The 26,386-nt window shown below is 48.4% G+C and overlaps 1 protein-coding gene and 1 long non-coding RNA gene across 21 annotated transcripts in view; one reads left to right on the top strand and one right to left on the bottom strand.

The window, feature by feature from the left end:
* Positions 1–24,835, top strand: part of PTPRS (protein tyrosine phosphatase receptor type S) — a 305,222-nt gene extending 280,387 nt beyond the window's left edge. For all 20 annotated transcript variants that reach the window (XM_082206217.1, XM_082206214.1, XM_082206218.1 and 17 more), the window contains 11 exons: positions 1,657–1,780; positions 5,732–5,907; positions 8,090–8,209; positions 8,427–8,581; positions 9,503–9,788; positions 10,353–10,531; positions 12,694–12,820; positions 14,920–15,045; positions 17,720–17,874; positions 22,269–22,404; positions 24,046–24,835. In XM_082206217.1, the coding sequence (XP_082062343.1) occupies positions 1,657–1,780; positions 5,732–5,907; positions 8,090–8,209; positions 8,427–8,581; positions 9,503–9,788; positions 10,353–10,531; positions 12,694–12,820; positions 14,920–15,045; positions 17,720–17,874; positions 22,269–22,404; positions 24,046–24,114 (1,653 nt within the window). In that variant the 3' untranslated portion in view covers positions 24,115–24,835. The remainder of the gene's footprint in view (positions 1–1,656; positions 1,781–5,731; positions 5,908–8,089; positions 8,210–8,426; positions 8,582–9,502; positions 9,789–10,352; positions 10,532–12,693; positions 12,821–14,919; positions 15,046–17,719; positions 17,875–22,268; positions 22,405–24,045) is intronic.
* LOC309523075 overlaps positions 1–26,386 on the bottom strand; it is a 219,728-nt gene that overhangs the window by 191,835 nt on the left and 1,507 nt on the right. The window contains exon 2 of the long non-coding RNA XR_014215217.1: positions 13,318–13,406. This is a non-coding gene — a long non-coding RNA (uncharacterized lncRNA). The remainder of the gene's footprint in view (positions 1–13,317; positions 13,407–26,386) is intronic.

Raw genomic sequence — 26,386 nt, 5'->3', positions numbered from 1 at the left:
AGAGAGCAGGTCAACGGCCTATTTAGTACAGCATCCTATTTGTTGCATATATATTGCGCCTTTTGCTCCAAGGAGCTCCAGGTAGCATGCCTAGTCTTACTCTTCCGCTCCTCATTCAATCCCCTGCACAACAACCCCCCTGGAAGGTAGATTAGGCTCAGGGCCGCCTTACCCATGGGTGCTAGGGGTGCGGGGCACCCGGGCGCCAGGCCGAGAATCCGGGGCCCGAGAGTTGGAGTCTGGGGAAGAGCCCGACCGTCCGTCGGAGCGTCCTGACGGGCTCTTCTGCTGCGGGTGGCTCTGCGCCGCGAGTTCGAGGGAGAACGAGCCAGCAAGGTGCTGAGGCGGGCAGCCCCGTTGTGCGTGCCTGGGATTGGCGCAGGGCCGTGGAGAAGTCTGCCCAGCGCACGCTGCTCATGCCGCGAGGCACCCAGCTGGTTTGTTCTGCTGGGCTCCTTACAATAAAAAAATTCCTTCCAGTAGCACCTTAAAGACCAACTAAGTTAGTTCTTGGTATGAGCTTTCGTGTGCATGCACACTTCTTCAGATACACTGAAACAGAAGTTGCCAGATCCTTCTATATAGTGAGAAGGTGGGGAGGGGTATTACTCAGAAGGGTGGTGGGAATGGGAGATTGGCAGATAGCTGAGATGAGCCTGTTGATGACTCTTAACGACTGCAATAGGTCTTACAGGAAAAGGCAAGGGGTGAGAAGGTGAAAAATGGCTTAGTCATGTATAATGGGATAAGAATCCAATGTCTTTGTTCAGACCAGGTCTCTCCATGGTTTTAAGTTTGGTTATGAGTTGCAATTCAGCAGCTCCTTACATTTCCTGTTTTCTTTTCCTAAGCAGAGGTAATCACGTCGTCAGCTCCCTAAAAAAAGGTTGACAACTCTAGGGAACCTTTCCTAAAAAAGGCCAACAACTTTGGGCTGCTTAAGACGGCCCTGGTTAGGCTGAGAGGCAACGACTGCGCCCCCCCCGGCCGCACCCAGTGAGGTCCCCAGTGACGAGGGGAGCGTCTGTTAGCGTAGCTTCCTGCTCATTGGACTACAGCAAGAATGGAGGTGGCTTTTGTCTGGTATTATTATTCCGCCTTCCTTCCGAAGAAAGGAAAAAAGGAGCACGTCAAAGGAGATTTGTGCAAATGTTTTCCTCTACCTTTGGGGGCGGATTATGGCGGCAGGTGATTGGCAATTGATGGGAAGGAGAAGAGGGTGTTGTGTCCCTGCTCACTCGCCAGACACTGTTCCCCAGACACCATTCTGATATATTTATATATTCCATTTACACCCCACCTTTTCCTCCAAGATCAAGGCGGCATACATGGGTGTCCCCCTGCTCAATTGATCCCAACAACAACGACAACAACAACCCTTCAGAGTTGGGTTAGGCTGAGGGAGGCAGCAACTAGCACCCAGCGAGCTTCTTCCGTGGCCAAGGTGGCAGGATTTGAACCCTGGTCTCTCCTAGGGCCTAGTCGTTGGAGACTCTATCCACTGCACCACACCAGCTCTGAGTTGTCAATGTTGGTTGCGCCTGTGAATTGTTTTCAGGTCGTGGTCCCTGGGAGAAAGGGAAGTCGCCTGCTCTTTAGCTTCTACTCTTATGTTTTGGAATTTTCGCTGACGTTCCTCTCTTTCTGCACCTGCAGTCCATTGACCCGGGTCAGCAGTTCACTTGGGAACACTCCAACCTCGAGGTGAACAAGCCGAAAAACCGCTACGCCAATGTGATCGCCTACGACCATTCCCGCGTCATTTTGCTGCCCATTGAAGGTACGAACCACTTTGTCGCAAGGGGAGGAGGGGCTGAGGTCAGATTTTTCAAGCTTTTGTCAGATCGTATTTGTAACATTTTAAAAGCCCCCCAAGGAGGGAATGTCCAGCACCTTAGGAAGGAGTCCATTCCGCAGTCCGACAGCTCTTACCGGCAGAAAATGACATCACATGATTGACAATTGAGTGGGGCCACCCACCTGTCAGAATCCCTCGCTTTGCAAGTTGCTGTGCGCTCCCCTTTCGAACCCCCCACTCTTAAAGGGGGAGTGCGGGGAGACTTGCAAAGCGCTCTGTGAGTCTCCTCCCACCCATTTCCCCTTTACGTCCTCAATCCCAGAAGCTTCAAGGTGACTTGCTGGTCATCTCTGACCTCCTTTCAGGGCTATTATCAGGATTGCAACCGGGCAGTGCGCACTTAGCAGCGTCCGTAGGTTATGCACCTAATTGATCAGGAAATTACATCACCTCCCAGAAAAAGAAATGGAGAATTTGCGGGTCTTCCAAGGTGCTGTTGGGATTCTAACTCCCAGTGGCTCCAGTGGCAAGCATGACTAATGGTCAGGTATGGTGGCCTTTGAGAGTTCAGCAACATCTGCGGAGAAGGGAGCACAGATTCTGCCTTCCCTGCACAGTCTCTGCGTTTTGTCGGCCCAAAAACCTCTAGCCCTTTTTGTTTCCAGTGCTTCCCAACTGCGATTCCAACATTGCTGGGAGTCAACCTTTCAATCGGGTGCCTTTCAATCTCTACACTTCTATGACAGCTCATCTCGTCATGAAACCCTCTTGGGCTTCACATCTGCAGAGAGGGGGAGAGAAGGAGAGAGGAAAAGGTGTTTGCTTGCACCTCTCCAGTCTCCCACCCGAAACCCCATCAAACGCTCACGGGCTTTTGCACCACCCAGCTCCCTTGCTCCCTATCCTTGCTCCTCGCCCAGGTATATGAAATTGCCTCCCTCTGCCGTCTCTCTGGGGGCAGGGAAGCAGTAGGCTGAGGGTTAAACCATCAGGCCGCCACTGACCCCATACAGGAGCCAGGAAAGGGGATTAGCTTTCCTCCCACCTCGGAAAGCTCCTGTACCAAGTTAAAACCTCGCAAAGAACCTTAAACCGGACCCAGCGGCTTTCTTGTAAGCAGGTCGCGGCAGATTCCCCAGACACCAAAGGGCGATGTTCCTTCTCCACCGCCACCGGTAATTTCTTTGAACTGTATATGTGTATATAAATGGGGGCCCCTGCAGCGGCAGGAGAAGGCGCCGCAGTCGCCACCTGGTTTGTGATTAGTGCCTCCGCTCTCCCTCCGAGGATCCCTGCCTTCTGCTAACTTGGGAAGCGAAGCAGCGTGGCAGCTCTGACCTGACATACTTTTAAATTAAAAGGAGCGCTTGGAAGAGAACACCCACACATAACAGGCCCGCGTAATTAAAAGGGGGTCACGGTTGCTAATTTCAAAGCCACGCTTAATTCCCTGCTTCCATCTGTGGCCCCGAGAGGAATTGCAGCGAGGGTTCCCCTTCTTTCTCTCTCTCCTCTTGTCACTGCTGCAATGCTTAAGCCGTTTCTCACGAAAGCAAAGGAGGGAATTTATTTATTTTTTATTATTAATATTTTATTAGGTTTTATCAATAGAAAAGTTCAGAAAAATACAAAAACAGAAAAATACAAAATTACAAAAATACAAAAATACAAACATTAAACACAAAAAAGAAAAAGAAAAAAACACATATAAAAGAAAACAAAACTCCCTCTTTCTTGGTTTCTCATCTTTATTTAACTTATTTTCCTGACTTCCTCACGTCTCCTTTTTTTGTATCCCTTTTAAAAATTGGTTCAGCAAATTCATATCCTATTAGTTTATCTATTATCAATCCCATCTTACATTTTACCTTGTTGCTAGAACCCCTTCAATTCATTTCAATGTCATCAGCATTCAAAAATGTTACAATATTTCTGTAAATAAGTTTTCAATTTCCTCCAATCTTCTTCCACCAACTCTTCTCCCTGATCTCGGATTCTGCCAGTCGCAAAGGAGGGACTTTAGACTGGGACTGATGAAGGTGTTCGATCGGATGCAATCCAGAGTTCCCAAACGACAGCTCCCGTCAGCCACAGCAAACATGGTCCCTTTGGCCAGTACCGATGGGAGGACCAAAATTTCAGCAAAATCAGGAGGACCAAAAAGTCCTGCACACCTGCGCATAGCCAGGGGCGAAGAACCTGTGGCTAGTCCTGCCCAAGTACAGAACCAGACACTTGTCCCTTTTGAAATTCATTTTGTTAGTCATGGCCCAATTATTATTTTGGGCCCAGCTCCCCAGTCTATTAAAGGATGCGAGTGGCGCTGTGGGTTAAACCACAGAGCCTAGGACTTGCCGATCAGAAGGTCAGCGGTTCGAATCCCCGCGATGGGGTGAGCTCCCGTTGCTCGGTCCCTGCTCCTGCCAACCTAGCAGTTCGAAAGCACCTCAAAGTGCAAGTAGATAAATAGGTACCGCTCCGGCGGGAAGGTAAACGGCGTTTCCGTGCACTGCTCTAGTTCGCCAGAAGCGGCTTAGTCCTGCTGGCCACATGACCCGGAAGCTGTACGACTCCCTCGTCCAATAAAGCGAGATGAGCGCCGCAACCCCGGAGTCGGTCACGACTGGACCTAATGGTCAGAGGTCCCTTTACCTTTACCTTTACCTTTACCCCAGTCTGTTAACGTCATCTTGAATTCTTTCTTCTGCTGCTCCTACCAGTTTGGGGTCACCTGCAAATTTGAAGGCCCTCAATTCCTTCATCCAAGTTGTTTATAATAAGTTGTTGAACCCCCCCCCCCCTGGAGTTCTGTGACCTGCTCCAGGCGCCGCAGTTTAATATGATTATTGACAAGCTGAAACATGTGCAAAAGACGGCGAACCAAGCCGAATGAGGAACGGTTGAGGGAGCTGGGTATGTTTAGCCTGGATAATAGGAGACTGAGAGGAGATGGGAGAGCCTTCTTCAAATTTCTGAAGGGCTGTTGTCACTTGGAGGATGGAACAAGCTTGTTTTCTACAGCCAGAATCGGGGCCCCAAACCAGCGGCTTCAAATTGCAAGAAGGGAATAACTTTCTGACAGTAAGAGCTATTCGGCATTGAGGTGGCGAGGTCTCCTTCCTCGGAGGTTTTTAAGCAGAGACTGAATCATAGAATCCTAGAGTTGGAAGAGACCACAAGGGCCATCGAGTCCAACCCCCTGCCAAGCAGGAAACACCATCAGAGCACTCCTGACATATGGTTGTCAAGCCTCTACTTAAAGACCTCCAAAGTAGGAGACTCCACCACACTCCTTGGCAGCAAATTCCACTGTCAAACAGCTCTTACTGGCAGGAAGTTCTTCCTAATGTTTAGGTGGAATCTTCTTTCTTGTAGTTTGGCTCCATTGCTCCGTGTCCGCTTCTCTGGAGCAGCAGAAAGCAACCTTTCTCCCTCCTCTATGTGACATCCTTTTATATATTTGAACATGGCTATCATATCACCCCTTAACCTCCTCTTCTCCAGGCTAAACATGCCCAGCTCCCTTAGCCGTTCCTCATAAGGCATCGTTTCCAGGCCTTTGACCATTTTGGTTGCCCTCCTCTGGACACGTTCCAGTTTGTCAGTGTCCTTCTTGAATTGTGGTGCCCAGAACTGGACACAGTACTCCAGGTGAGGTCTGACCAGAGCAGAATACAGTGGCACTATTACTTCCCTTGATCTAGATGCTATACTCCTATTGATGCAGCCCAGAATTGCATTGGCTTTTTTAGCTGCCGCGTCACACTGTTGGCTCATGTCAAGTCTGTGGTCAACCTTGTGGACGGCCTTCTGTCCTGGATACTTTAGCTGAGATGCCTGTATTGTAGGGGGTGGACTAGATGAACCCTGGGGGTCCCTGGAGGACAGGATTTGCTCAGTGCAGCTGTTTGGTTTCTGACTGTTTCGACACAGGAATCGTGGGCAGCGACTACATTAATGCAAACTACATCGACGGCTACCGTAAGCAAAACGCGTACATCGCTACGCAGGGGCCCCTTCCGGAGACTTTTGGGGACTTCTGGAGGATGGTGTGGGAGCAACGCTCAGCCACGGTGGTGATGATGACCAAGCTGGAGGAGAAGTCACGGGTGAGGAAAACACACACACCTTTCCGGTGGGGAAGGGGCAACTGCTTGGGCTGTGGCTAATAATAATAATAATAATTTATTATTTATACCCCGCCCATCTGGCTGGGCTTCCCCAGCCACTCTGGGTGGCTTCCCAAAAAATATTAAAATACCATAATGCATCAAACATTAAAAGCTTCCCTAAACAGGGCTGCCTTCAGATGTCTTCTAAAAGTCTGGTAGTTGTTGTTCTCTTTGACATCTGGTGGGAGGGCGTTCCACAGGGCGGGTGCCACCACCGAGAAGGCCCTCTGCCTGGTTCCCTGTAACTTGGCTTCTCGCAGTGAGGGAAACGTCAGAAGGCCCTTGGAGCTGGACCTCAGCGTCTGGGCAGAACGATGGGGTTGGAGACGCTCCTTCAGGTATACTGGACCGAGGCCGTTTAGGGCTTTCAAGGTCAGCACCAACACTTTGGATTGTGCTCGGAAACGTACTGAGAGCCAATGTAGGTCTTTCAGGACTGGTGTTATATGGTCCCAGCGGCCGCTTCCAGTCACCAGTAATCCAGTGGTTCGTTGTTTATTGCGTTTTTGCCGCACTGTTTTCCTCCAAAGGACCTCAAGTTGTGGTGTAAACGGTCCTTCTCCCCCTCCTCTTTTAATCCCTCCAACTACCCTGCGATGTAGGCCACCCAAAATCACCCAGGGAGCTCTCATGACTGAGTGGAGGATTTGAACCCTGGTCTCCCAGAGAGTTCTTGCCCCTGAGGTGAAGTAGGATGACCTGGGGGGGCACTAAGAGGCAGGGGGTGTCAGAGGTATAAACTTTGAAAAGCTGGTACCCCCCCTGGATCAGGTTAGTCAATTTCCTTTAATTAAGCTCACGTTTTAATTGGATTTTGAGTAAATGTGCGACTGCTTTGAGCTGTATTGTGCTATTATCTTTCTGGGCGGGTCATGCAAACTGCTATTCTGAATAATGATTTGTATAGGGTAAGGGGCACCGGGGGGGGGGGTGAGCTTATAAAACCAAGAGGGCAGATGGCCAGAAAAAGGGTTTCAAACCAGTGATCTAAGAACAGTTCAATCAGCTTAAAAGTTGATCACGATAAACTAGATAGCAGATCTTGATTTTTAAGTTTGTTTTTTTTAAGTACTTTTTTTTAAGAAAACAAAAAAGCTGCAAATCCCCTCCACCCTACAAAAAAGACAGGTGTGGAATCTTTCTTAACAGGTGTGGAATCTGGAGCAAAAACCTCGGAATCTGGTTCTGGGTTTCAGCTTCCTTGAAAACCCCTCACGTGTTTAGTTCAAGTTTCTAGTCCTTATGTCCTTGAAAATACACTTTGAAAATGCGAGTGACTCTGCATGCAGAGGCTGGCTGGATGAGAATTCCCCCAGGTGGATGGCTCAGTGCTCAGATTTACTGGTGCAAGAAAGAGAGTCGCGTTCCAACCAATTCACAGCGTCTAGTTTTGCATTTATTTACTGCGTTTGAAACCTACCTCGTTCTTGTTCTGTGCTTCTAATGAGCTCAAGGAGGCAATTTAATCCCCACAAATTCCTCGTTTAATCCTCACAACAAGCCTGCCATGTAGGTTAGGCAGAGGAAAAGGCAGTGCCGGGTCCTCAAAGTTCATCCAATCAGCTTCATGGCTGAATGGTGATTCGAACCCAGGTCCTAGTCCGACACTCAGTAACCACTATGCTGACCACACGGATGCACGGACAGATTTGAGATGGTGCTGCCACTTTCCAAAGAGCCACTGTTGTTGTTTAGTCGCTTAGTGGTGTCCGTCTATTTGTGACCCCCTGGACCAGAGCACGCCAGGCACTCCTGTCTTCCACTGCCTCCCACAGTTTGGTCAAACTCATGCTGGTCACTTCAAGAACACTGTCCCACCATCTCGTCCTCTGTCGTCCCCTTCTCCTTGTGCCCTCCATCTTTCCCAACATCAGGGTCTTTTCCAGGGAGTCTTCTCTTCTCATGAGGTGGCCAAAGTCTTGGAGTCTCAGCTTCAGGATCTGTCCTTCCAGTGAGCACTTAGGGCTGATTTCCTTCAGAATGGAGAGGTTTGATCTTCTTACAGTCCATGGGACTCTCAAGAGTCTCCTCCAGCACCAGAATTCAAAAGCATCAATCCTTCAGCGATCAGCCTTCTTTATAGTGATGATAATGATAATAATGTATTATTTCCTTCCAGATAAAGTGTGACCAGTACTGGCCGGGCCGGGGCACTGAGACGTACGGAATGATTCAGGTCACCTTGCTGGATACCATCGAGCTGGCCACATTCTGCGTCCGAACCTTCTCACTTCACAAGGTAAGAGGTGCAGAAACCAGAACCCCCAGGCAACACGGAAAGCAAAAGCTGGATTTCCTTCTCCGTTCCAAAACGCGGCTTGGCTTGCTTGCGTCGAGACGCTTATGCCTTGCAGAGGTTCCCTTTGCGCTGTGGGTTGTCCCGTTGCTCTGCGCATTGGCTCAGCTTCAACTCATGCTGTCGTCTCTCCTCTCCCTCCACCCCCAACCGACCGCAGAACGGCTCCAGCGAGAAACGGGAGGTTCGGCAGTTCCAGTTCACAGCCTGGCCAGATCATGGCGTCCCCGAGTACCCGACCCCCTTCCTCGCCTTCCTCAGGAGAGTGAAGACCTGCAACCCGCCCGATGCAGGGCCCATTGTTGTGCACTGCAGGTGTGTGTGTGTGTTTAATTGAATTTATATCCCACCTTTCCTCCCCCGATTGCCCAGGCAAGCAAACGTAGTTACACAGTTTTCATTATTGTTCCTTGTTGAATTCATTGGGTGCTCTCCCCCCCACCAAGATCTCTCAAAGCAACACACAATAAATGGCCTGAGATCTTCGGATGAAGGGCAGTGTATCGATCTAATAAATAATAATAAGAGTAATTATATAAGAACAAACAAAAATGGCTTAAATAGAAGACAAAGAAAACTCTAAAACACCGTTTTTAAAAGACAGGATTAAAGCATTCCACCTGGTCAGGTGTGTTTTTTTTGGGGGGGAGGTATAAACCACCGTCAGACAGGTTAAAACTTTTTTTTAATAGTTTTAAAACATCTAAAAGCATTTTTCAGTTAAAAGTGTTCTTCCATCCAGTGATCTCAGGGTTGCCCAGATCGGTATCCCTCTCCCAAACAAATGCCTGAGCAAATGGGAATGTTTTTAAATCCCTCCTGAGTGTTAACAGTGATGGAGACCGGTGTGCCCCACCAAGGGAGGGCATGCCACAACTAGGGAGCCACCACTAAAAAGGCCCTGTCGCAGGTCAGGGGCTAATTGGGCAACCCCCCAGTGGGGGAACCACCGAAAAGGCACAAGATAGCTGATAATTGGAGATGGCGCTCTTTTAGGGACCGGGGCCTTCTCAATTAAATCAACTCAAGCTTGCTTTGCAGGAACTGCTATGGGACAGGGTTACATGATTTGAAAGATCTAGTTCTAGTTTAACCCACAGCGCCACCTGCGTCCCTTTTAGTGTGCCTACCCATGTCTTATATTCTCAAGGTTTTTCCCCCAATTCCAACTGATGCTCTTCTTCTACTCATAATTCCTTACATGTTGCCCAACCTTCTGTGTCCGCCTTCTTTCAGCGCTGGGGTCGGCCGCACGGGCTGCTTCATCGTGATCGACGCCATGCTGGAGAGGATAAAACACGAGAAGACGGTGGACATTTACGGCCACGTCACTCTCATGAGGTCGCAGAGAAATTACATGGTGCAGACAGAGGACCAGTACAGCTTCATACACGACTCCTTGCTGGAAGCCGTCGCCTGTGGCAACACAGAAGTCCCCGCTCGCAATCTGTACACGTACATTCAAAAGTTGGCACAGATAGAAGTTGGGGAGCACGTCACTGGCATGGAGCTCGAATTCAAGGTGAGCTGCTTCCAGGGGCCAGCCTCTATACCTAGGGGTTTCTTCCCCCCCAAAAAAATGCTTTTTATTGAGATTTAAGAACACCAACACCAACCAACAAAAACATCAAATCTTATTACATTTTACATCCAGAACAAATTAAGTACTTAACCTGAGGTACCACTGTACATATTGCCATTAGTCCCACCACACCTCCAACAACTCGATGGCCCTTGTGGTCTCTTCCAACTCTATGATTCTATGAAATACCCGTATTTTCCGCTCTATAAGACGCAACAGACCACAAGACGCACCTAGTTTTTGGAAGAGGAAAACAAGAAGAAGAAAAAATTCTGAATCTCAGAAGCCAGAACAGCAAGAGGAATCGCTGCGCAGTGAAAGCTTCTGGCTTCTGGGATAGCTGCGCAGCCTGCATTCGCCCCATAAGACGCGCGCACACATTTCCCCTTACTTTTTAGGAGGGAAAAAGTGAGTCTTATAGAGCAAAAAATACGGTATTTCCTGGCACAATGTCATTCCTGGGTGGTTAACGCTTTTCCTTCTCTCTCTCTCTTGCCACGCCAGAGACTCGCCAACTCCAAAGCCCACACCTCCCGATTCATCAGCGCCAACCTCCCATGCAACAAGTTCAAGAACCGCCTTGTCAACATCATGCCATACGAGACCACGCGGGTCTGCCTGCAGCCTATCCGAGGGGTCGAGGGGTCCGACTACATCAACTCCAGCTTCATCGATGGGTACAGGTAAGACGCAGGCATCTCCTGGGCTGCAGAGCCTGCGAAGAGCCTCGCTGGATCCCGCCGGAGGGGCGACTTGGCCCACCCTCCTCGTTTTCCAACACAGGGTTAATGGGCCACCCCACCTTCTTCCTTCAGAAATAGCTAAGGGGGAAGAATACAATGCAGGAGGCTCGCTCTACCCCTAGCGACGCATCATTGTGTGATTATCATATATCTATGGCATGTGACAAAGGGACACAGGTGGCGCTGTGGGTTAAACCACAGAGCCTAGGACTTGCTGATCAGAAGGTCGGCGGTTCGAATCCTCGCGACGGGGTGAGCTCCCGTTGCTCAGTCCCTGCTCCTGCCAACCTAGCAGTTCGAAAGCACATCAAGTTCAAGTAGATAAATACCTTCTCTGGCGGGAAGGTAAATGGTGTTTCCGTGCGCTGCTCTGGTTCGCCAGAAGCGGCTTAGTCCTGCTGGCCACATGACCCGGAAGCTGTATGCCAGCTCCCTCGGCCAATAAAGCGAGATGAGCACCGCAACCCCAGAGTTGGCCACGACTGGACCTAATGGTCAGGGGTCCCTTTATGGCATGTGACATGTATATTATAGACGTACAGACAGTCACAATAAAAACGACACAGAACCAGCCCTTTCCTTAAAAGCAGTCCATTCCCCCAAAGTCTCTTGGAACAAGGAAGTATTCACCTGCTGGAGGAAGGACAGCAAGGAGGGAAGCCAGACAGGATTCTTGAGGGAGGGAGTTCCAAAGTTGCCTGGGAGGAGCCACCACCGAGAAGGCCCTCTCCCACATCCCCACCAAGCGGGCCTGTGAGGTTGGCGAGACCATGAGATCCAGGCAGGGCCGTATGAGGGAATGCGGTCCCTCAGATAGCTGGGACCTAAGCCATGTAGGTCTTTTCTTTTTTTTAAAAAAAAAAAAGCTTTAATTTATATTTTTCAAGTTTATACATTTCATTAGTTTTACAATCAATTTAACATTTCAAAAATTTGACTTCCTTCCCCCCCCCTTTCTGCAGTTCCTTAAATTTATTATTTTTAATATCTTCTGCCTATCCAAATTCATTCAACTTTCTCATTTAATTATCTGCTGTAAAAATATACTCTTGTGAAACTGCAGGTTATTACAATAACCCTGCTAATGCTTTTATCTGTTTACAACTTATCTGTCAATATTCAATAAACCGTTTCCATTCTTTTATAAAAATGTTCGTTACCTTGATTTCTTATTCTTCTGATAAGTTCCGCCATTTCTGCATATTCCGTAAGTTTTTCTATCCGTTCTTCCTTTGCTGGGACTTCTGCTTCTTTCCATTTTGGGGCAAGTAGCATTCTTGCTGCTGTAGTAGCATACAGGAATAAATTTCTATGCAATTTAGGTAGTTCTGTCCCTATAATTCCCAAAATAAAAGCTGGCCTGCCCTGCAGAGGACCTTAAGGTTCATGAATAACCATAGTTTGGAGGTCCCGGGCCCTAAGGAAGTCAGATTATCCTCCACCAACGCCAGGGCCTTCTCAGTGATGGCTCTGACCTGGTGGAATGCTCTGTCCCATGAGACCAGGGCCCTGCAGGACTTAACCTCCTTCCGCAGGGCCTGTAAGACAGGCTATTCCACCTGGCCTTTAATTTGAATTCAGCCTGATTTTTTATTTCCCTTCCCTTTTTATGAAGATTGCCTGCTCTGGGATCTCAAAGCTAATTCTCCCCTGGTCTCTACGCTGGCCCAAATAGGACTAATTTAGCCAGCTAGCCCTGGGGATCATCTAATGTTTATTGGATGGATTTCCCCCTAAATTGATTTTAGAACTTTGAATTTATTGTCATTCACGCTTTTATGCTGTATTTTATGCTGTTTTTTCTTGTATCACAATTAAGTGTTTTAAATTTGTTGTTAGCCGCCCTAAGCCCTCTTTTCTGAACCGGGAAGGACGGGGTATAAATAAAAAATTATTTATGTTATTATTTATTTATATTCTGGGGTTGTTGTGTGTGTTTTTTTAATAAAAGTTATTTTGAACATCCTTTTCAGTTCATTGTATATCATTTCCCAGCGAGCTTTAACCTTACTTCCAGACCACCACATACGATAAAAAGTCCTGTATGCAGAAGCCCACATGCGTTGTTTTTAATGACGATTGGCCTTCTCTCTCCCTGGCAGGCAACAGAGAGCGTACATCGCCACGCAAGGTCCGCTGGCGGAGACCACAGAGGACTTCTGGCGGATGCTGTGGGAGAATAATTCCACCATTGTCGTGATGCTGACCAAACTACGAGAGATGGGGCGGGTAAGCCGAAGGAGGCGGGCTGGTGGCGGCGGCAAGGAGATGAGAGAATCTCCCCCAGTCGTGCCCTGGAGTCCGTAGCTTGAAGCTTCTATCTGCACTGGACATTTAAAGCACGGTGCAGATAGATAGATAGATAGATAGATAGATAGATAGATAGATAGATAGATAATTTATTACGGTGGGAGACCAGCTTATAAAACACACTTGGGGGTACAATCCCAGAAGGAAAACAAACATTTAAAACAATGTACAACAATAAATTGGGACGTGGGTGGCGCTGTGGGTTAAACCACAGAGCCTAGGGCCTGCCGATCAGAAGGTCGGCGGTTCGAATCCCCGCCACGGGGTGAGCTCCCGTTGCTGGGTCCCTGCTCCTGCCAACCTAGCAGTTCAAAAGCACGTCAAAGTGCAAGTAGATAAAGAGGTACCGCTCCGGCGGGAAGGTAAACGGCGTTTTCGTGCGCTGCTCTGGTTCGCCAGAAGCGGCTTAGTCCTACTGGCCACATGACCCGGAAGCTGTACGCCGGCTCCCTCGGTCAATAAAGCGAGATGAGCGCCGCAACCCCAGAGTCGGCCACGACTGGACCTAATGGTCAGGAGTCCCTTTACCTTTACCTTTACAACAATAAATTTACAATTTATAAATGCAATAAGTGTATAGGTACTGAAAACTTTAAGATAAGCTATTGCACTGGTGGTTCAGTGGTAGAATTCTCGCCTGCCACCGCACAGTTCTTTCCCTAAAGAATCGTGGGAAAGGGGGCAAGCGGAAACAGGGGAAGGGGACATTGACCTAATAGGAGATGTTTGCCATCAGATAGAAGTCCCGGAAGAGGAGGAGGGAAGGAGCCGGCAGGGAATTACTTCCAAAACATTTCTGGGTCTTAAGAGCAGGGTCAGGGACCTTGTTTTCCCAAAGCAACACAGGAACAACTCTCTGCCCTCCGATAAAATCTGCAGCTTGGCATCTCCCGAAGCAGAGCCAGCCTGTTTTTCCTAATTGCACTATGTTTAGCTCCCGGAGCTTCCATTGGGAATGTAAATCGGGGTTTGTATTTTTAGGTCAAGCAGGATAGATTGCAGAAGCCAGGTGGGCCTTCCTTCGTAGCCGTGGTATTAAATTGTTGTGATCACCACTACAGCCTTTGCCGGGAGGTCCTAGGGATACCTTGCAGCAACATATAAAATAGAGCAGTCGAAGCAAATTGTGACCATAGCTAGGGTGTGGGTCCTAAAAGGGGCAGAGCTGCGGGGTCCAAGACCCTTTGCCGTTTGTGTAGCAGGGGGTCCCCGTCTCTAGCATCCTACAGCTGCTGGATCAGCAAGAAAGGGGAGTCTGGGGGCCTCCTCGCCCTTTGTACTGAGGGATAGGAGGGGAATCGGCCGCTAAGGATGGGCTCCTTGGGTCATTCTTGAGAACAGCAAGGAGTTGTCATCTGAAGTCCGGAGCTAAGCCATTTAGGAACGCTGAAAATACAAGGTTCCTTCCATTTCAGGAGAATGGCGTGGCCAAGTTTTGTTATGTACGCTGGAACTCCAAGGAAAGAACTCTTTAAAATTAGGATTATTGGAGGATTCCAAATCAACCGTGCAGAGGAAATAGATAAAGCTGAAAGGCAGATATCCCCTGATCGTCGCAATGCTAATTGTTGTTATTTAGTACCGCATTTTTTGCTCTATAAGACTCACTTTTTCCCTCCTAAAAAGTAAGGGGAAATGTGTGCGCGTCTTATGGAGCGAATGCAGGCTGCGCAGCTATCCCAGAAGCTGTTCTGGCTTCTGGGAGTCAGAATATTTTTTTTCTTGTTTTCCTCCTCCAAAAACTAGGTGCGTCTTGTGGTCTGGTGTGTCTTATAGAGCGAAAAATACGGTGATTATAAGATTATGTATAAGCTTAGAAGGCTGTGTGATCTTAAGAGGGGTGTGGTTTCGAGGGGGCGTGGCTGGATGACTCTTGTGAAAGGACCGTGCCCACCTGAGTTTGCCGCTAAACGGCTGCGCTCGAGTGTCCACAAAAGGCCAGGGTGAAGGGGTCTGTCTAGTATACGGCGAAAGGTGGGCTACGAATAAGGTGTGATTCCTTCTCTTTGGGCCAACAGGAAAAGTGCCACCAATACTGGCCAGCCGAGAGGTCCGCCCGGTACCAGTACTTTGTGGTCGACCCCATGGCGGAATACAACATGCCTCAATACATCCTCCGGGAGTTCAAGGTCACCGATGCCAGGGTGAGTCCACACTCTGCACCGTTGGTGCTCAGCACGCCAAGGAAGGCCATTGGTCAGTTTGGGGCCATATTGTCGCCAAATTCTACTCACTGTTGACCCAAAGCAGATTCCAGCATACAGTTAGCAGAGTAAAAACTTAAACACGTTGCAGGATTCCCCCCAAAATAGACCAGAGACAATTGCATTTCATGTAATTTACTAAAGGCAAATGAGCATAATGGCCACAAATCCAATACATTCAGGATTGGCCCTGTCCATAAGAAAGCCAGTTGCAGCAGACATAGCCTAACTTTGTTGTTGTTTAGTCGTGTCCGCCTCTTCGTGACCCCCTGGACCAGAGCACGCCAGGCCCTCCTGTCTTCCACTGCCTCCCGCAGTTTGGTCAAACTCATGCTGGCAGCTTCGAGAACACTGTCCCACCATCTCGTCCTCCGTCGTCCCTTCTCCTGGTGCCCTCCATCTTTCCCAGTATCAGGGTCTTTTCCAGGGAGTCTTCTCTTCCCATGAGGTGGCCAAAATACTGGAGCCTCAGCTTCACGATTTGTCCTTCCAGTGAGCACTCAGGGCTGATTTCCTTCAGAATGGAGAGGTTTGATCTTCTTGCAGTCCATGGGACTCTCAAGAGTCTCCTCCAGCACCAGAATTCAAAAGCATCCATTCTTTGGCGATCAGCCTTCTTTATGGTCCAGCTCTCACTTCCATACATCACGACTGGGAAAAACATAGCTTTAACTATACGGACCTTTGTTGGCAAGGTGATGTCTCTGATTTTAAGATGCTGTCTAGGTTTGTCATCGCTTTTCTCCCAAGAAGCAGGCGTCTTTTAATTTCGTGACTGGTGTCACCATCTGCAGTGATCATGGAGCCCAAGAAAGTGAAATCTCTCCCTGCCTCCATTTCTTCCCCTTCTGTTTGCCAGGAGGTGATGGGACCAGTGGCCATGATCTTCATTTTTTTGATGTTGAGCTTAGGTCTTAGCAGTGAGCCCGTAAGCTTCCTGCGGCCAATCAGAAGCTGCGCTTTGGTTTCCGAACATTTTGGAAGCCAAATGGACTTCCTGAATGGATTCCATTCGACTTCCATGGTACCACTGCACATTGAATTTTCCATAAGGCTCATCATCGCCATCTAGTGTCACACATTGTATATTGCACTTAAAACACACTTAACGTGTTTTATTTGCAGCTGAGTCCCAATCCTGGATCCACATAGGTTTCTGGGCAGGAGTTTGCCAATCGTTTGGGACTCAGGTGTTTCTCCCAGCCCTGCCTAGAGATGCTGAGGATTAAACCGAGACCTTCTGCATGCCCAGCACATGTTCTTAACGCCTGAGATTTGGTCCTCCCTCAACTTTGTCACGCTGGAGCCAGAGAGAAATGGCGCACTGTTTTCTCTTGAAACAATGCTGTTCTCATTCTAACCTCTCTCCCTCGCTGGCTGTTCTGATGATGTTGTTTTCAATCCTGTCGGCTTATCGCAATTTTTCTCCGCCACGAAGCTGCAGCGATGCAAGGCCCCCCGCAATTCGTACTGTGTGAGCTCTGGCGATGGAGCCGCTGCTGCCATTCCTCCTAGCAGCCGCCTGTTTCCCACTGTGTAATTTCTCTGAACTCATTTCAAAAGATTATTACGTTTTGGGATGCGTGCACACACCGCCGCCAGTTGTACAGAAAGTGTCTGATTGGAAACGGTTTCCTGTTGTTCGTGTGTGTGGCTGTTTAGGCGCACACAGAAACATACAGAGCGACCTGCCCTTGCTACAAAAAGGAGCTTGGGGTGGCTGGCGTACATAAAGAGATGGAGGGAACTCAATTCGCTTCGCATTTAAATGCGAATTTGCCCAGGTCACACTTTTCAAAACGATGTGCGGGCCTAACAAATGATTTGAAATTTGCACTCTTCCAAATGTTGCCACGCAGTTCTTCACGTGCAAAAATGCAAAACGAAACAAAAAAAACAACGCCCTGATGTCAAGCGTGCATGAAAATGCATATAACAGTCAAAACTTTATTGCATTAGGGGAAATGGCACCTCAAAAAATGTGCACGTGTTTATGTTAGAAGGCTGGTGGAGAGCCAGTGTGGTGTAGTGGTTAAGAGCAGTGGTCTCGTAATCTGGTGAACCGGGTTCGCTTCCCCACTCCTCCACATGCAGCTGCTGGGTGACCTTGGGCCAGTCACACTTCTCTGAAGTCTCTCAGCCCCACTCACCTCACAGGGTGTCTGTTGTGGGGGAGGAAGGGAAAGGAGAATGTGAGCCGCTTTGAGACTCCTTAAAGGGAGTGAAAGGCAGGATATCAAATCCAAACTCTTCTTCTTCTTCATGCGGACTTTTTAAGGGAGGGCCAAAAATCTGAGCCAAGTGGAAGGGAAGGAGGCTGCCCCTTGCCCCTGAGAAGGAGGGAGAGTGGGAGGAAAAAGCAATACAGTTAAATTAAAATCTTTTATTCATCCTTCAGAGGCAGGGCCAGCTTGGCTGCGGAGGAAACGCCAGCCAGCTGGGGGCTTGAAAGAACCCAAATCAAATTTGCTCAAGTCTACAGCCATCGCTCAGCTCTCAAAAATCTCGCTTTCCCGCTTACAGGATTCAATTTCATTCCCTTGCATTCCCCCCCCCCAGCCTAACAGAGAGGTGTTGTGTTTTTTTCCTTCCTCTCCCCGCTCTCCACCCCCAGGATGGCCAGTCACGGACCGTGCGCCAGTTCCAGTTCACGGACTGGCCAGAGCAAGGCGTGCCAAAGTCCGGCGAAGGCTTCATTGATTTCATCGGGCAGGTGCATAAAACCAAGGAGCAGTTTGGCCAAGACGGGCCCATCTCCGTCCACTGCAGGTAAGCCCCTTCGCAGGCAGCGGTTGAGGAGCAATCCTGGCACCAGCAACACAAACTCTGCGGAAGGAAATAATCCAGCTCAAAGCCGCCGTTTGCAAATTCTCCCCCTGCTTAATTTGCACCTTGGAAAGAGGGCTGTTCAGCCATCCTTTGATGCTAAGCTTAAGCCTCTGTGGACGGGCTGTCTCCTGATTGGGTGGGAAGCTGGAGTTTCCCGCCTCCCTAAATCCTTGGCATTAGCACAGGACTTAGCCCAAAAATGCAGACTTTTTATTGTGTATCCTTTCCCCCCCTCTCTTTCTCTTAATTTGAGGGTGGTGGCGGTTATTCAAGGCCAGCTTCTAATTGTGCCAAGTGGTTTCTGAACTTTTTTGGGGGGGCCACCACCCACTAGGTCCCGCCGACTCATCCGCAACGTCCCCCTCGCTACCCCTATGAAAAGCATTATTTGGAATAGCACTTTGCAGGGAAGCCGCAGAGGAAAGTAATAGCACAGTGAACTCCCAAACCGTAACAATTAATTGCACGTTCATTCAAAATCCAGTTTGAACTATTTGGTTTAATGCATTCAGCAAAACTGATGGGACTTGGTGCAGTTTTCAAAGTCTGATAGTCATATGTAAAAATCCCCTCTCAATTGAATGTTGAGCGATTCAGAACAGATAAAGTCTTCCTTCCCACAGCACATACACTAGTGGCCAGAATTGTGGAACCTTTTGGGGAAAGTGCATTTCCGACGTTTGATGGCACATAACACCTGATTGGCTCTCTAAACACCCATGGTCACTGGCTGCATTCAAATGAACAAAAACTGCATATCAACCTAAGCAAGATGTGCTTCCTTTTTTCTGGTCATTTGGCTATAACCTTTGATAGAACACAGATAATTGAACAAACTTCGTTGTGTTACATTCTTCATTAAATCATCTTTTCCATTGATAAATACTTTTATGGTGTCACATTCCAAAGAAAGTGGAGTTATGAGCCATCAAACCTCAGATGTTTTGAGGAGTATATGGAAAAACACTGCTCTAAAAAGAATATGTTGATATGCATGGATTAAGTATGTAAAGTACAAGCGAGAACAATAATTAGAAATGGCTATAGGAGATGTGACGCGGGTGGCGCTGTGGGTAAAACCTCAGTGCCTAGGACTTGCCGATCGTATGGTCGGCGGTTTGAATCCCCGCGGCGGGGTGCACTCCCGCTGATCGGTCCCAGCGCCTGCCAACCTAGAAGTTCGAAAGTACCCCCGGGTGCAAGTAGATAAATAGGGACCGCTTTATAGCAGGAAGGTAAACGGCGTTTCCGTGTGCTGCGCTGGTGCCGGCTCGCCAGAGCAGCTTCGTCACGCTGGCCACGTGACCCGGAAGTGTCTCCGGACAGCGCTGGCTCCCGGCCTCTTAAGCGAGATGAGCACGCAACCCTAGAGTCTGGCAAGACTGGCTCGTACGGGCAGGGGTACCTTTACCTTTATAGGAGATGTATTATCCAAATAATGCAATGATAGTATTTGAATTTGAGCTAAAGGAAGTCGAGTCGTGGTGGAGGGAAGTCACAGGGGTAGTAGGGTTTGTATTTGCAGTGTAGGGAGTATATGTATTTTCTTTAATTTAATTTTGTATTTGTTTATTTTATTTCAATTTTCTGTATCATTTATTAAGATTTTTTTTTAAAAAAAAATCTTTCCATTGATATATACTTTTATGTTGTTGTGCCATCAAACCTCAGAAATACACTTTTTCCAAAAAGGTTTCCACAATTTTGGCCTAGTCTCTTGGGCTTGCTGATCGGAAGGTCGGCGGTTCAAATCCCCACGACGGAATGAGCTCCTGTTTCTCAGTCCCTGCTCCTGCCAACCTAGTAGTTCAAAATCACACCAGTGCAAGTAGATAAATAGGTACCGCTCCGGCAGGAAGGTAAACGGCATTTCCATGCGCTCTGGTTTCCGTCACAGTGTCCTGTTGCGCCAGAAGCGGTTCAGTGCTGCTGGCCGCATGACCCGGAAAGCTGTCTGCAGACAAATGCTGGCTCCCTCAGCCTGAAAGCGAGATGAGCGACACAACCCCATAGTTGCCTTTGTCTGTCTTGAACCGTCTAGGGGTCCTTTACCTTTAAATAATTAATAATAATAATAATAATAATAATAATATCATCAATTTGTTAATTGCCTTCTAAGCACCGTGTCATGGTAATTCACACACAAGATAATTAATAATATTTACAACCAGGTGAAATCCTTAACATATTTTAGGGGATAATGACCCTCAAACCAGTCTACAAAAACAAAAAAGATAAAACAATAAAACGGTCACTTTAAAAATTGCAGCCGTGATTTAGAAAGTAAAAGCCACATCAAGGTAAAGGGACCCCTGACCATCATCTCGCTTTATTGGCCGGGGGAGCCGGCGTACAGCTTCCAGGTCATGTGGCCAGCATGACTACGCCGCTTCTGGCGAACCAGAGCAGCGCACAGAAACGCCATTTACCTTCCCACCAGAGCGGTACCTATTTATCTACTTGCACTTGACGTGCTTTCAAACTGCTACGTGGGCAGGAGCTGGGACCGAGCAACGGAAGCTCACCCCGTCACGGGGATTCGAACCGCCGACCTTCTGATCGGCAAGTCCTATGCTCTGTTGTTTAATCCACAGCGTCACCCGTGTCCCAAAAGCCACAGTAGGCTAGAGTAAAACTCATGCAAGCTTTCCGAAGGTTTGTCTAGATAAAAAGGTTGCCATCCTGAGCTGTCAGGATGAACACCTAAACTTGGGCCGGGAGCAAATTGGTAGCCGGTGCAGATCCCGCAATCGGGGTGTTGTACGCTGCTGGTAATTCGCCCCCAGAAGCAGTCTAATCGCCATGTTCCTCACCGGCTGCAGGCTCCAGACCAGCCCCACATAGAGTGCATTGCAGTGATTCAACCAATGCCCCCAAGAGGCCCCTAAACGACTGATGGCCACAACTTTCCCATCTACTCTGCCTTAACGGTCGGATGCCGCTGGCTTTATTACGGACTCCAGGGTGGGGTTGGTGTCACAAAACATGCGATGGCCAAACAAAGGAGTAGCTCTCCCTAAGTGTGGCAAACAGAGACCCCTTTTCTTCTCCCCCCCTCGCCCACCCTGTCCAATTTATGCCCACGGAAGCACCGGTCCTCCTCTGAATTATTATTTTGCTCCCCGCCCCGCCAAACTCCTTCAAGAGCACCAAATCCCCTGGGCAGTGGCTTGTTGTTAATCTGCGATTAAAGCCTTAGTTGATTAATCGCGCCACTGGAGAGATTAAAGGCTCCCCGTCCAAGCACTCTGCTTGCTGGCTTTCAGACTTAGCATCGCAGTTGCTAAGTCGTCGTGCGGAATATATATTGTCTGTGTGAGCCAGCACCTTCCTCCCTCTCCACACCCCCCCCAGCCCCGTTCTCCCGCTCACCTCTCGAGCTACACCTCAAGGAAGCGAGCGAGACCAGCCAAGCGACTAGGAGGACGGCAAAGTTGACAAGCTATTCACTCTCAAGCGCCGACTTGGTCCTGAGAGAGAAGTCTGTGTCAGTCGTCTCGGGTGCGGAGAGAGACATGTGCGGCAGAAATTCACCAGCTTGTCAGTTTCGTCTCTTGCAATCCGTTTTTTGGTTTTTTATTTTTGCACAGGCAACAGTGGTTATAGCTTTTTTCCTTTTTTGGCATTGTTAGCATTCGCGTTTGTTTGTTTTAAACATACACACAGCTCCTGCTATCCAAATGTTGGTTATGCGAAGATTCACTTATCCAAACATGAGTCTGTGTAGTGTGCCCAAGCCTCACTCTACACACCAAAAGGTTCAGATATTCAAACAGGCAGATTTGCATGTAGAGCTGTAAGGAAATAAGCAGCCTTAAGCAAGACTTGATTGCTTGCTTTATTCTGGTGCGCAGCAGCCGTTTCGCCAGAAACCACAGAGGGAAGGAGGGAAAAGAGACTAAACAAATCAGACAGCGTTTCCCCCCAACTTCCTTGTTGGTTTTTGAATGTCTGGTGTAGATTTTCAATTTCATTGTTCTGTACGGGACAGTGACAATAAAGATTATTGTATCGTACTTGTCCATCTAACAACTGTTTGGATCTCTCATGATGATATCCAAATATAACTACTGTATCTGTGAAATCTCATTCATTCATTCAACTTAAATGACTTCGGAGGCTGGTAGATCACTGCCAGTTTTTTATATTGATTGTAGATCACACCCTATTCAAAGTTGGACGTGCCTGCTTTAAAAGATGGGGGGTCAGGAGGGAGCTGGTTTTGGGGGGGGACACACAGACTCCTGTTTCTTCCCAGGGAGGTTTCCGAGCATCGCGTCCTAAGCGCGGGGTCCCTTCCAATTCCACGATGTTTCCCTTTCTCCTCTTTGCAGCGCTGGCGTGGGCCGGACCGGCGTCTTCATCACCCTCAGTATCGTCCTGGAGAGAATGCGCTACGAGGGCGTGGTGGACATCTTCCAGACGGTGAAGATGCTTCGGACGCAGAGGCCTGCCATGGTGCAGACAGAGGTAAACAAAGGGAAAGGGTGTGTTTCCCCCCTGCTGGCTGGACTCAGGGAGCAGGACTCCCCTGCCTGGCCGCGGGGGCGAGAGGCAGCCTTCCTGCCACCTCTGGAGCGGCAGAATTTGGGCAGGGATTCCCTTCAGCAGCTGTGCAGTGGCAACAGGAAGGAAGAGTGTGGCAGAGTGGCCAGAGCCGACTGCTCTTCCTGCTCCGAAGTAGTAAGGGATGATGCGGTTGAGTTAGTAGTTAAAGCAGTGTTTCTCAAACTCGGGTCTCCAGCTGTTTTTAGACTACAGTTCCCATCATCCCAGACCACTGGTCCTGAGAGCTAGGGATGATGGGAGTTGTAGTCCAAAAACAGCTGGAGACCGAGTTTGAGAAACACCGATGAAGCTTGCTGGGTGACCTGGGGCCAGTCGGCCTAAGCTACCTAAACGGCCTCGGTCCTGAAGGAGCGTCTCCACCCCCATCGTTCGGACCGGACACTGAGATCCAGCGCCAAGGGCCTTCTGGCGGTTCCCTTATTGAGAGAAGTGAGGTTACAGGGAACCAGGCAGAGGGCCTTCTCGGTGGTGGCGCCCGCCCTGTGGAACACCCTCCCTTCAGATCTGAAATAAGCAGCTATCTTCTCTTTAAAAGACATCTGAAGGCAGCCCTGTTTAGGGAAGTTTTTAATATTTAATGCTGTATTGTTTTTAACACTTGATTGGGAGCCAACCAGAGTGGCTGGGAAAACGCAGCCAGATGGGCGGGGTATAAATAATAAATTATTATTATTACCTCGCAGGGTTGTTGTGGATTAAATGAGGTGGGGGGAGAACCACGGATCCGCCCCTCAAGCATGAGGCTCTTCATTTCAGGGTTTTGGTTTTGAGCCCCATATTGGGCAGAATGATTCGGGGTCCCTTCCAGCTGTGATTCCAAGTGCAATCAATCAATATAAGTTTCCCTGCGTTGCTCTGGCGCAACATCACGTTGCAGCATGGGCAGAGATAAAAATTCATAGCAGTAATCAGTATTCACTGTACTTATTTTTCACTTTTTTGGCGGAAGGGAAGGCTGGTTATTCATAATAATTATAAAAACCTGGACTTCATTCATTCTTCGCTCCCCAGGGAGGCTTGTCTGGCGCTTTCATTATATCTCTAGGCGCCAGGCAAAAATGTTCCTTCTTCAACCAGGCCTTGGGCTGATAGATTCATATTCTACAGGCTTTAAATGTGTTTGTGGGAAGGGTGTGTGTTATTGCTTTGTTGCTTTTGTTTTAACTATCTATTTGTGCTTTCATCTTGTGTTTTTATCCACCTTGAGATCTTAAGACAAAGGGAGGCGGGTACTGTATATCAATAAAATAAAAACAGATACAGTGGTACCTCTGGTTGCGAACGGGATCCGTTCCAGAGTCCCGTTCGCAACATGAAAAGAGCGCAACCGCAGCGGCACGTCTGCGCACGTGTGGGTTGCGATTCACCGCTTCTGCGCATGCGCATGACATCATTTTGCGCTTCTGCGTATGCGCAAGTAGCGAAACCCGGAAGTAACCCTTTCTGGTACTTCCGGGTCGCCGCAGGACGTAACCTGAAAGAACGTAACATGAAGCGGACGTAACATGAGGCATGACTTGTCCTTTCCTTATTTCCTTCCAGGATGAATATCAGTTCTGTTACCAAGCGGCTCTGGAATACCTGGGCAGTTTTGATCACTATGCAACATAAAACACAACAAAACGCCAACTCTGAAACAGAAAAAAACAAAAAACAAAGCCATCCGTTGCACGGACTCTGACCACTTGCAGTCCTGGAAGGTCTTTTCGAGCCAGAGAGGTGAACGTTGACCTTTTTCTATTAGGAAAAAAAGAGAGAAAAAAGAAAATCGCAGACTGAATTCCGAAGGAAGCTGCCGCCTTTGCCCACTCAGCCGCCAACCTGTTTTTGGATGCTACAGTGGGGGGGGGCAATCAGCTAGTGAAGTGGCCAGCAGTTCCGCGGCCCCCCCAGCAAATCCTGCACCTCTGGGGCTGCCTCCAGCTCCCTCTCTCTCCTGCCCTGAGGCGGCTCCGATGGAGAGTGTCCACCCCCCTTCCCCATTTTCTCTTTAAAAGTGGTGAACTTGTCGTTCTTACCTCATGTGGTGTTTGCGGCGTGGGGGAGCGGTCCCGGACGGACCCCAAGCGCTTCGGCGGGATTTTTGAAACAAACAAACATCCGAGAGAGAGAGAGAGCGCCCCCACCCACCCACACACCCCTTGAAAGCGGCCAAACGGAAGAACGAACCAGGCGGGGGCCGGCGAGGAACGACAAGCATGGCCCCTGGCACACTCGCGTTTTAAGAGTTCGGTTTGCATACTAATCTAGTTGGTGAGTTTTAGAGGAAGCCACTCGCAGGGTTCTTGTTGTTGTTGTTTTTTTGCAGACAGGAACAGAGAGAGAGAAAGAGGGTTTGGGACCGAAAGCAAGAATCCGCCAGCCTTGAGCACCAACTGAGCCAATCTTTCACCCAGCAAGCATTCTCTTTTATTTTATTTTGGAGGGGATTGCAACCTCTGATTTCAATGGTGGATATATGTTTTGCCAACCTTCAAAAAGGTGGGGTGTGCTTTTTTCTGGGGGTACACCGTACCAGCACCCCTTTTTCCTAGAAGAAAAGCACTGAGTGTGGGGTTCCTCAAACACACACGGTCATGTATCTCTCACCTTTTGAAAACTTGGAACATTCCACATCCTTATGATTCCACGGTTTTTTATGTCGAAATAAAAACTGCAATAAGGAGCTATCAGGGACCCAAAATGTCTCTCAGTCAGGAAAACACACTCCCTTCCCACTTCCCCTCCACAAACACCCTTTTTCACTTGACCCCCTTCCCCACACAAAATTAACCCAACATCTGTTCGGTTTCATTTCCGCTCCCTCGTAGCCTTTTACTCTCACGGGTGGATGTTGTTATGAAACACCTTTTTAAAAATTAAAAAAAGGCCACATGATTCCATTAGCACATCAAAAGCTGACATTTTTTTCCCCTTCCCTTTCCTGTTGCAAAACCATGTGGTGTTTTTTTGTGTGTGGGGGTGTCTTTTGTGCCCTTCCCCATCCCTTCCATCAGATGCCAAAGAGAAAAATGGTGAGTTTTTTCAGAGGCCCCTGGAACAGGGTGGATCTTTTGAAAAAATGGGGAGGGTTTTTTTGTTGTTGTTGTCAAGGCTGATGGGACCATCGACAGAGGAAAAGATCATCTTCCATCTGCACCCCACAGGCAAGACCCAGGACTTATGGAAATTGTGGGGGGCGGGGGGGCTGGAGAGAACCTTGCAAGTGGCTCTCTTTAAAGAGATGTTCATGTATCTCTAGCAAGTGGCATTCATATTTTTTTTTTTATTTCGAGTCTCTCTCTCTTTTTAAAATAGTGTATTTTTTTTTCCTTTTTAAAAAAAAACATGTAAAAAAATTACAGGAGAATATCAGTCAACGAATTTACACACAAAAAAAGCAAAAAAAAAGCAAATTACTTATTTGTTCATATTATGTTCAAAGACAGTCTATTTTTTCACTGTAGAAACGTTATGTGTAATGGCTGTGTGAGATAAGATTGGGCGGGGAGGCGGGGAGTGACGTACGGTTATAATTGCTACTTTTACATCTCGCGGTTTTTTTTACCATTTTGAAAAGAAATGAAGAAGAAGAAGAAAAAAGGTTTAACTTGCTCACATACAAACAAACCTTCGCCGTTTTTCTTTTCTTTTTTAAAAAAAGAATTACGCTTCTTGTTGTTGTTAGCTGTTTATTATTTTCTTCCTTTTCCAAGGGGCTTGGCCAATAAGGGGCGTGAGGGATGAGCAGGGGGCACAGACAGGATCCATCCCTTTAATTTTTTGGGGGGGGTAGCGTTCCCCGCTCCGGCAGCCTGCATTTTGTATGCTTGACCAATGGCAAAACGGAACATTTTAAACCAGGCGCCCGTCCGCCACCACGACAGACGTGAATCCAGAGAAC

This window comes from Podarcis vaucheri (genome assembly GCF_965113315.1).
Source record: "Podarcis vaucheri genome assembly, chromosome: 18".
NCBI classification, from domain to species: Eukaryota; Metazoa; Chordata; class Lepidosauria; order Squamata; family Lacertidae; genus Podarcis; species Podarcis vaucheri.
Note: the sequence above shows the minus strand (reverse complement) of the source record. Positions and strands in the feature narration are given on the sequence as shown.